The sequence below is a fragment of the Periplaneta americana genome, chromosome 13 (genome assembly GCF_040183065.1).
Source record: "Periplaneta americana isolate PAMFEO1 chromosome 13, P.americana_PAMFEO1_priV1, whole genome shotgun sequence".
Lineage (NCBI taxonomy): Eukaryota > Metazoa > Arthropoda > Insecta > Blattodea > Blattidae > Periplaneta > Periplaneta americana.
Window position 1 is genome coordinate 132,493,399 of NC_091129.1, and position 12,344 is coordinate 132,505,742.

Sequence of the window (12,344 nt, forward strand, 5' to 3'; positions counted from 1 at the left end):
ATTTCTTTTGTGCAGATGGCAAAAATATGAGATAGTTAATTTGTTGTAAAATTTTAAATGAAGTATAAAAGAACAATGTACGTTGTCATTATTCTTCTTGATATAAAGACTACCTCGCCCTTACCAGTAAATTGAATATTTCATTAATAAACGAAAAATAAAAATTATCGGTGTCTATGTCTTAATCGGAGTAAAATACTTAACTTTTTTTTTTCGACGTATGTAGTGTAATTTGAATATTTCATTAATAAATAAACAATAAAAAGTATCGGCTTCTATGTCTTAATCGGAGTAAAATACTTCGACGTTTTTTTTTTAATATGTAGCGTAATTTACAATTTCGTGAACAACCTGGTACGTTTTTCTAATTTTAAATATATGCTAATGTAGAATACACGTTCTTTTTATGGTAAATAAGAAAATATATTTTATTTTATTAATAATACAAAAATAATGAATAGGAGGATAAAAGTTAATACGGAAAGAGATGTATGTAGTTAATAAGTAGAAGAATATTATATTGTTTTTGTTTTCTGGTCACAGTCCGTCTCTGCACTGTCATTCGCTGCATTCCCTGAGGAGATACCCAATCCACTCCTTTCCCTGCGATAGTGGTGTGCGGGTTGCATTTCTATTACGTCACACTTTCGTGGTGTTTGGCAACCACTGGTTTAAGGGAAATGTTAACAATTAATGTGTTAGAAGCAAAAAATAACTTCAAAACCAGCTAGTAAATTGTAAACATTCTATCTCCATATCATGTTGATTTTTATAGACGCACAAATTTTCTCGCAAGCATTCATTTACATTAATTTGTAACCTGCAGGTAGTGAAGATGATGATCGTAGTGGTGTCCATCTTCGCCGTATGCTGGCTGCCGTTTCATATCTACTTCATCGTGACGTCAATCGCGCCAGAAATCACCACAACTAAGTACATCCAGGAGGTGTATCTCGCCATTTACTGGCTGGCCATGTCCAACTCCATGTACAATCCCATCATCTACTGCTGGATGAACTCAAGGTATGTACATAATAACAACTCTAACTTCTTACTCGCATGATCTCTAAGGACAATTCTATATCTACTGTCTCATATCACCAGTGCTTCAACAGTCTATTGAGTGTGTTGTTGGAATGAAATTTGTAATGTTAGAAAATAATAATAATGCCGAGAAAATCATCGACCACTGAGCTTGTCAACCTCAAGTGAACGCCAGTGTTCGAACCCGATTTCGCTGAATGATAAGCCTACGCATAGCTTTAAGCTAAGGAGGGACATCTATCTCTCGCCCGAAAGTGATAACTTGGACAATCGGAAGCACGCTCCCATAGATTACTCTGATAACGAATAGATAGCAGTACCGGTGTTCGGACAAATCACAAACTATTAAATGTTAAATGTTATTGAACGTAAGGAATTAAAACTGCATTATTAAGGCTGGTTCACAATAAACCGGGAACGGAAACGAGAACGAGAACGGAAATATTGTTGAAATGTATTTAAATGTAAGCATTCTTTATTTATTTATTTATTTATTTATTTATTTTTATTGCTCTCTGGATTGTTACACAGAGGGCTTGAAACTCACAATTTATTTAGTAATGTCTCATATTTACAATTAAAATGAAGTACCGTATTTAAAATGTTTCACTTACGGGACTTCTGTAAATAATTTATTTCAACTTTTAGACTTCATGTAACAGTATTATTGAACGTTCTAATTCAAATTTTATTTGTTATTTCTATAGTAATCAGTTTGTTTGTGAGAATAATTTTAAAATATGGTGTGCAATAGAGCTGGATCTCACTAAATGGAAGGCACTGCTTTTATGTGCAAAGTAGTGTAGTTTCCATTTGAAAGAACAGTCATGGTTTTTGTTTTGTGGGAATTTCGGGGAATCAATTTAATCCTGTCAGTAACAGCGTAGACGATATACAGTCTACAAGTACGTCACACGCACTTTCCCAGTTGCCTGGTACACTGTTTCACGTGTCTCTTTTGGCTGTCTAGCGAATACCACACCATTTTCCTTTCGGACAGTTCTTTCAAAGTTATAGATATGTAGTTAAGAATTATACGACTGCTTGCAAAATTGATCAGATTATAACACAGTCTTAGGGAATTTTAAGACCCACACTATTTTTTCACGAGTTATGTACGATATTTTATATTTTTCGTGTATTTTGCTATGAGTTAGAAAAAAAAACAATTAAATCTGTAATGAACTTGTTAAAATTGTATATGTTATAATCCTGGATGCCACTTTTACCATTTCTTAGTAACCATATAGAAACAACATAAGTTAACAAATAATTTTTTTAGAAGCAGCTGCTTGTTTATGCGGATGGCGTGACTATATTAGGAGAAAATCAACAAACTCTTTGGGAAAACACGGGAATTTTGCTTGAAACAAGTAAAGAGATAGGTTTAGAAGTAAATCCCGAAAAGACAAAGTATATGATTATGTTTTGTGACCAGAATATTGTACGAAATGAAAATATAAGAATTGGAGATTAATCTTTCCTATTGTTTATTTTTACTACATATATATATATATAATTATTATTAGGTTTTTAATTTGGAACTAAGTCAATTTTATGCATTATCTCTTTATTACTGGTAAAAATTGTATATAAATTTGCAAATTTATGTCATATATTTGCAATATCTCTACACCTTCGTTTATCATTTCTAATTTATGTAGGCCTATTTATTTTTTTTAACTGAACGTAATTTTTGTATAATATATTTAGTATTGTTTACTGTCTATTAATTAATGTATATGACTCATTCCTACAAATAATTCTATAAAATTATATATTATCTCTACATAATGTATTTCACACGTAAAAAACTACAACTGATATACCAAAGGGTAAAATAGAATTTCAATATTTGGATAACAATAACAATAATTATTTATTTATTTATTTATTCATTTATTTATTTATTTATTTATATTTGTGTACTGAACAACAACCAGAGGCCAATTATAGTTCAGCAATATACACAACTACAATAATGATGATAATAATAATAATAATAATAATAATAATAATAATAATAATAATAATAATATTAAATTACTACTACAGCGTTTAAGTTAGCAGGTAAGGTAAAGTAACAGCTCTGATCACATATAACAGATTGATCAACCTAATGTACTTTGAAGACAAAAACTTTTACCAATTTCACTATGCTGCCGTCTAGCGACTGCAAAAAAGTCACGTTATAACCCTTATGGAACTGCATAGAGTAATACCACAGTCTAGTATATACAGTCGCGAAGCTTGAGTTGTGAGGGTACCAGGAACAATAGACTGTGCCGGTACTATTTCGCATTGTCTGTAATGAGGCGATAGTGCGATCCTAGTGGTTAGCAACTATCTATGAATGCATATTTACTACATATTGAGCTTCGTGACTGTATATACTAGACTGTGGTAATAGCTTGCAACTGTAGTTCCATCTAGCGATCGTTACCAAAAAATGCATTTTCGACAGTGGAGGCTCTGGAGGCTGTTATCTTTTTATACTGCCGTTTAATAACATGGGAATGGCCAATCTGATATATATGTAAGCAGGGGTAATAGTTAATTCCTTAGCAATAGTACGCAAAGCTCTTTTAAATCAGCATTTAAAGAACAAAATAACGTACAATTTATTGAAATACAAAATATGATCGTGCAATTTATTTCTGTAGAACAAAAAAATACGAAAAAAAGTACGATCGTTAAATATTATCTACTTTATAAATAATGATTTATTTATTATGTGCTTATAACATATCTCCAGAATATTGGAGTTAGATAAACTTGTAACATAATACACTATAACAGCGAATACGATGGTCTTGCGTAAGTCACAACTACAGCAAAATCCTCACGTTCTGCATTATTCACTCCTGCCTTTGAACGGGTGTCCTTATGTGTATTTAGAATCCGTATTCTTGGCAGAGTAACTTCCCTCAACTTTGTTTGTTTCTTCCTGCAAACAAGTTTTCTTTCCCCTTCCTGCCATCTCAGTTTCAATTGTAAAGTTATGGTGCAGGCCACAGTGATGTAATTATGTTTGGGAAACTTGCTAAAAACCATGTAACAATCTTCGGCGAAATCTTAGCGGTGTTGTTTTAAGGCAGTTACTCGGGCCAAAGTGAGCATTATATTCAACGTCTTTGTTGTACAATATCCGCATTTTACACTCTGTAGCCATTGCTAGGAAAGTAATATAAACTTCGCAAGAAGTTCGTCTTCTACACAAAACTGTCTGTAATTCATCACTGGTTTGATGCATGTAGGTCACAGTTCTTGCGGTGCTTTCACTGTCACACCAATGGCAACGTCTACCAAGGAGTCGTGATCCTTCAACGCCATGTTGTAATAAAATCCTTACCAAGTTTAATTGTTCCAAGAGAAATTCCAAAACACATACACTCTGTCATCGGCGTAAAACGGCTGGCTTTTTATGAGTACGAATATAGTCATCATTCATCATCACTATCATCGTCATCAATATTATCAACAAAAAGAACATAATTAACCGCAAGGGGCAGATATGTGAAAATAAGAGAGTTCTCGTAAGGCGGGTCTAATAAAACAATTGAGAAAATTACTTGCGAACAGAGTTGTTTCACAATTCATATTCATAAAAATAACCGAAAGAGTTCTTACCATTACACGATATAAAAAGCAGTTTTGTCTCGTGTTTTTCTTTTACTACAATTCTAGTAAGTCAATCAATACCTATTTTATTATATGAGATTACTTTATTTCTTCTAATTTTTATATACTTTCTTCTGTTTTATTACCTCCCTACTATTTGTTTCTCTTTTTTGCCAACATTTCAAACTACAGATTCTTTACAGGACTATAAACAAATAGCTTACTACTACAATAATGGAAAGTGACAATAAAAATTGGAGAATACTCTACGACTGCCACCTAGCGGTTCGATAAGATAACTAACAGCGTTCATGGCAGTTGATATGTTTTGGTAAAAACGATGTTTTTCTCTTTTTATTTCTTATGTCCTGTAATTTAAGGAAATGGCTGAAGAGGTGTTATTTGTGCCATATAAACTGTTTTAAGTACCAGATTCAAATGAACGGAAATAATTGTCAAGTTTCCCAAAAACAAGGAATTGTAAGGACCATTTAATGAGGTTATGATTGATTTGAGTATTGCAGCTAATGACGAGGGGAATAGATAAACTCTCTCATCCATTAAGGCTATTGGTGACATTCAGTATAACATGGCCCATGTAAGTTGCACTAAATTGTACAAATGTATGTGCAGTGAAAAGGAATCAATGTATCTTGACCAAGTAAAGTGAAAAGTAGAGATAAATTGTCCCGAGATGTCAGAAAAATTTGAAAATGATTTTCATAAATTTTTGTGAGAAAGTCTTCATGGACTTAGAAATAAGATAACTAATTGCTTTCTAAAACACAGTATAAATGTGAAAGTTCTTAGTAATGTCTGTATGAGATTGCTGGTGGACAAGTATTTCAGTGTCCTTAAAAAGCACATGTAAAAAAATTAAACAATTCATGTGTGACCTTCAGAGGCTATAAAAATATAATATATTAAACAAATCGTTTCTTTCAAATAACTGGATAATCATTATTTTTATTTTTCTAGTAATTTTCCTTCCTCCTATTTCCTTATTAAAATTCAGATTTTATTTTACAATTCATATAGGTGACAAGGGTACAAAAACAAACAGAAAGAGCTTTGAATTTATTTAGTTATTACGTTTCTTAAATACCAAACTAACATTTTTCTCTTTAAGTTTAAATATAGCCTATGTACTTGTTCTCATAGCGAATCGCTAGATGGCATTGGCGATGCTGTCGCTAACCACATGCGTGTTATTAATCATTACTTTTCACTATTGTAGTTGTAAGCTATTTGCTATAAACGTTCTTTGCGATCATCATTTGTTTACTGTATAGATAGTCAACTGAAAAGGGCGGCTCCGTTCGAACATTAGTGAAATTGAATTTTAGTAAGTCAGTTAATATTTTATTGTATTAAAGTACTTTATTTCTTCTAATCTTTATATACTTTCTTCTAATAGTGTAATAGTCAATTAAATCCCACTCGATATTTTATTTTCTCTAGATAAATCAAAACCTCTAGTCAGATTAGATTACCATTGATAATTTGGCATCCTTTATCCTCAAAACTCGTTATACAATTTTTAAACACATTACTCACTTACAGAGTTTGGCACGGTCCATATAAATAATGTCATTACCTACTTTTTACATATTCTTGGTTAGTTACTTCGGGCAGTTTTTAATTTTTTGTACATCTATTGTATTTTGATGTACAGCAACTGAAATTCATAGCTTAACGTGGAGGCCACACTTGTGGGATCAAACCCTTCCTATTGTATGCATGCCTCCCACTTCTCAAAGCGTCGTTCTTCTTTACGTATCTTACGTGTAGATCTGATATCATTGTAAGATTCTCGTAAAACACCGCCGGACATGAGAGCGGCTCCGTATAGCCGGCCAGAGCTGCTCTCGCTCCGCAAGGCAAGCCAGAGCAGAACGCTCACGCAGTGGCGGACTCGCTTTACAGATACCTTCCCTGCATTAATATAACAAGAGCCACGGTTGTTCTGGTCATTCAGTCTATCAGTACATAATAGTTTATAAGGATATTACATCAATCCAATGTACAGTACAGACTTTATAACACTATTATTAATTTCATGAAATAAACTTCGCTCTATGCACACATACACATACGCACGCACACACACAAATCATTAGGCTTATTTACACAATCTATATGCACAGTGCTTTAACAATTACATAATGGTATTAATAATATAAACATATGAGGTGTATAGTTCCAAAAGTCGACATCTGCCATTTTTATGAAAAATGAGTTACGATCATTTCTTATATCTTTGGGTTGAAATACATTGGAAAAACACTATTTCATCCTCAAAAACTCGATATTTCTAACATAACTCAAGCTTTAAAATATGGAGTTTTTTCCAAAACCCGACTTATTCTGTTAAGGTATTGTTCCAAAACTCGACATAAGCAGTTTATTCCAAAGTCCGACATTTACACTTCCATTGTGTGAACTATGAAGGCAGTAACGTTCCAGAAGTCTACATCTTTGCTCAAGACAAAGAAAGTGTGTGATTTCTTTTAGAATATCATAATTCTTCAGTGCTCGGAACTTACTGGGAAAATTGACAATGGAACTTTAGCTGAATAAGAATATGCTTCATTATAATGGTACTTCAGAGCTGTGCAGATTTTTACAACGTGTTCACGTGTTGTGTGAGCTTCTTAGAGAAGTAAAATTTTCATAGAATCTCACATACAGATTTCGCCTTCAGAGCCTGGGCGTGGAAGAAGGAGAGTCGGTGATACAAAGAGCTAGACAAAACACAGAAAAGGGATAGGAAGTTAAGTTTTATGCTAACTATAATGTTTGTCTTTACAATGATTGTGCGATGCTTGCCTGTATTTGATAATTTTTTGTACTGATTATTGGTCGCTACTCTCTCAGAACTCAAAACTTTACCCATAAACCAATGAAGTTTCCTAACTCAGTGTGATATCAACCACTTTTACAAAGTGTTTTACAGCGTCCCCAATAAGTTGGTTCAATATGAATTCATACTGAATACACAACAGCTGATTATCCTAAAACATATTTTGCTAATAGAACAGTGAGACATCAGAGGATGGGAGCAGGTCGTGTTCTACCAATTTACCGACAAACTTTCTTAAAAATCTTGCAAGTGTCAAAGAATTGGGTGGGACTTGTATTTAAGGGGCATTTAAAAATTGGACTTCCGCCAGTAAAAAAAGAAGAGAAGAGGATACATGTAGCAAGAAATGTGAAATAAATTGATATGCTATGAAAGACTTCATCGAACAATTAGGTGCAATGAGTCACTCCATTTCCTCCATACCAACGGATAGAATTTTTTAAGGAGTTGAGAAGGAGGCAAAGAAGATGAACATTATGAAATCCGAAGATTACTGTAATATCGTCAACAATGACACCATAAACAAGTTAAATATAGACTGTCCAGTTTATGACTGGAAAACGAGAATACAAACTGTTTTGAAGCCACCAAATGGCTGGCATTTCAAACTAAAATTCTGTAAAAGAATCAAGATAAAGGAATAAAAAATGGATTTGCGGTAAGGGGTGAACAAAACTATAGAAGAATTGTAAATTTGTACAAAGGATTTTGAAAAAGGGGAAAACGTGCTCTGGATGGAAAAATCACACTTGCACAAAAACACATGCATAATCTATAAGGAAGAACTAAGTAATGTTAACAAATTACTTAAATAAATGTTTAAGATAACTGGAGAGACATGGAAACTTTGGAATATTGCAAGAATATTACAGACCGTATTTATAACGAGGATGAGGATGAAGAAAATTGACTATCTGTGAACCACAGGGAGAAGAAAAATTCAGGATTTAAAATGTACACTTAATGAAGGTTTAATATAATATTCTGATGATATATATAAATAAATGACAATTGTTTATTACATTCCATGGATTCAATAAAAATTAATAGCTTTTTAGTATAAAATGTGGATTATTTATGGGAAATAATGTTATTAGAATTTCCAAAATCCGACATATGCAATAGTTAGTTCCAAAACACGACATGTTCATATTTAATAATCTAATAACTCTTACAAAAATACATACTTTTAGTTCAAACATGTAATTTTATCCTCAGTTTTACTATTAAAGACTATTATAAAAATTTCCTGCACATCTCAACACTGGAAATACTACAGATAGTTTTTTGGCTTTTTCTCTAAACCACTTAGAAAGCAAATGTCGGGTTTTGGAACTATACACCTCATATGTAATAAAGGATTTCAATCAGAAACACAAGAAGCAAATAATCTATATTAATAATAAATCTGTAGCCGAAATTTTTCTGATAATTTTCGATTTTCCAAAAACAATTGGTCCTAACATATATAATTAACCACCCTGAAACCGAAAATCGCTTTTTTGAAATTTTTGTTTGTATGTCTGTCTGTCTGTATGTTTGTTACCTTTTCACGCGATAATGGCTGAACGGATTTCGATGAAAATTGGAATATAAATTAAGTTCGATGTAACTTAGATTTTAGGCTATATGGCATTCAAAACACATTATTTAAAAGGGGGGTTATAAGAGGGCCTGAATTAAATAAATCGAAATATCTCGCTTATTATTGATTTTTGTGAAAAATGTTACATAACAAAAGTTTCTTTAAAAATAATTTTCGATAAGTTTTATTCCTTGAAAAATTTTGATAGGACTGATATTAAATGAGATAAATGAGTTTTAAAATTAAAATAACTGCCGTCTAAGGCAGTATAATGAATTAAAAAACAAATGACTTCGTCTATAAGGGGCCTTGGACAGCAACAATCGAAAGCTATGAAAGATAGCCTACAGAGAATGTTTCTGTGTTTGTATGAAGTAATATCGAAAGCTAAATTAACTGATTTGTATAATTAATTATATTATTTCATCATTGGAAAGTGTAGTTTCTCTAGATGGACATAATGCTATAATGTTATTACAGTAACTTCTGATATAATATAATATAATATAATATAATATAATATAATATAATATAATATAATTTAAGTTATTTGAAGGGTTCAAAACCGTAGTGGGCCAAGCGCCATTTACTGAATACGTAGAAAACAAGGGTTAAAATTAAGTTATCACCATAATTCAATGGAAATATAACAAGTAAAATAAAATATACACATTAAATCTAAATGATGTCAATCTTCATTAAACTATGGTTGCACGTAATAAAAATTAAGAAACATGTTAAAGGAATTGTCATTGCACCAAATGAGAGTCTCTGGACCAAAATGATCGCATTTTAATTATTTGGATGCAATTTAAATTAAGTAACATATTAAACGATTTATCTTTCTATCAAACACGAATGTTCCCTGGATCAAATGTCCTATTTTAATTATGTAATTACTTTATATTTATTTCTAACGGGTGCAGCGGAGCACACGGGTAGGGCTAGTTATTAATAAACATTATCTTCCACTTTTCTTTTGCATGAATAAACTATTGTAACAAAACCTTACTTCTATCGACCTGAAATCAATAAATATTTTCTATTGAAACAAAACTTCTTGAAACTCAATAACCAAAGTAACTATGTGTTTTTTTTCCGAGACTTATGAGATTGTTTTATTTGCAGAAGCCGTTCAATGTTTGGAACATATGAATTAGCCATGTTCAATCTCAAAATATAATTTAGGTTTTCGTCTGACATACAGCTTCTCAGGCGGGTGCATCTTCAAAGTTCGCCGTCCTACTACAGGGTCAACCACTGCACTGACAGTGAGTGACGTACAGTATGCAAGCGTCACACCGCTCGGGAGAATTGCTCTTCAAAGTAAACAGCGCTCATTTCTCAGAATCATGTAATGTGCCCAGCCCTGTCGTAGAATATAAGCTAAAATATGCGTTCTTCCAGGACGGTAAAAAAGTTCATATATTTTAAGGGGAGTTGGTCATTATCTCATGCAAAATAATGGTAAAAATAGCCTATCTTCAAGCAGTCATAAATATAATACTATTTATTAGAGGTCTTTCATTTTTGTTAGCTATGTGTGTATACATATTAAGCTTTAAAATGAAAAAGAATGGTTACTCTAGAGTATATCTTTACCCTTAAATTAATTTGTTTAATTAAGCACATTTTTTTATAAATTCACTATATGTTTGTGATTAGGTACACTCTATTCACTTATTATAGCACATATTGAATTGAAAATTTGACCACTTACTGCTAATAGATACTAAAACATACCCTACTAAAATTATTCATGTATCTGTAATATTATGGGCCTATAGAAATCATCACCGTCAATAAATTAAAAAAAAAATTGACGAACATTAGTATTAGCCATATGCCCATAATATTACAGATATTTTAATAATTTCAGTAGGGTATGTTTTAGTATCTATTAGCAGTAAGTGGCCAAAATTTTAATTCAATGTGTGCTGTGAGAAGTGAATAGAGTGTACCTAATCACAGGTATGTAGTGAATTTATATAAAAAATATATTTAAATTTAAAAATTAATTTAAGGGTAAGATTTACACTAGATTAGCCATTCTTCTTTCATTTTAAAGCTTAATGTATATACATATATCACTAAAAAATGAAATAGCTGTGATAAGTACTATTATATTTATGACTGCTTGAAGATAGGCTATTTTTACCATTACTTTTCTTGCGATAATGTCCAATTCCCCTTAATATTGCCTTTGGATATGGGAGGTATTGGTATTATTTATTAATAGTTCAAAAGTACATAAACTTAATCTTAAAACTGATACATTCACAAATAATAATAATACACAATATTTACACAATTTAATAACAAATTTTCTATCCTATAATTATTCAATTATGTTGGTTTAACTTACACTTACTTCTGGTTTTAGTGCAAGTTTTCACCCTATCGCATTTATTTTACACCATTCAAAACTTGTTTACATGCTAAGTTTGAAATTCTCATTTCTTCTTTTTTTTTTAATTCTATAATAAACAAGTGTATATAAATCGTCCCTGCTGCTATATTCATCTAATTATCTTTTACCACAGTGATATTTATATTTAAATTCACTTCCTCGTTTACACAATACTTAACTATTTCATGTAATAAATATCGCATAGAGGTTAGCAGATGCCGACAATATGAGAACAAACAGAATAGCTGAATCAGTGCATTCTATGTGTATATGTAGGGCAGTGTCTAACCTCGTGCTTACGCTTGTCAGCAAAATTCTCGACGTAACCTCAATACAGCTGTCAGCTTACTTGTTTAAACTCATTATTTGTCAATCTAATTACATGATAACCTAAATTCCACTTTAATCAATTCAATCGCATGCACTCATTTACATTCATTGCTATTATGTTTCTAATAAATTTATAACTTAGTACCATCCTGTCAAATTTAAAGAATAATATTTACCAATTTATAACGTCTTAATCTTTTTATCACTTTTTATCAGCTATAATAATTGAGGGTCTGGGTGCAAGAAGGGCATTATAGAGGATGTGCCCTTTTTGAGTAAGACGCTTCATTGTGTTCCCTGATCTGTTATGCATATGATCACCAAGTTGTAGTTCAATACTGTGATCATAGACATCAGGAGTAACCAAAATGTAAAGGCGTGCACAGGTAACACCATTACGGTTTGAATTTTCAACATCAATTTTCTCGAAACTTGCATTTGAGAGAAGTGCCTTTCTTGCACCCAACCCCTCAATTTACACCGTTATTACT

At 31.9% G+C, this 12,344-nt stretch overlaps 1 protein-coding gene across 2 annotated transcripts in view; it reads left to right on the top strand.

Moving 5' to 3' along the window:
* TkR99D (Tachykinin-like receptor at 99D) overlaps nucleotides 1-12,344 on the top strand; it is an 823,748-nt gene that overhangs the window by 745,299 nt on the left and 66,105 nt on the right. For both annotated transcript variants that reach the window (XM_069844274.1, XM_069844275.1), the window contains exon 5: nucleotides 827-1,023. In XM_069844274.1, the coding sequence (XP_069700375.1) occupies nucleotides 827-1,023 (197 nt within the window). The remainder of the gene's footprint in view (nucleotides 1-826; nucleotides 1,024-12,344) is intronic.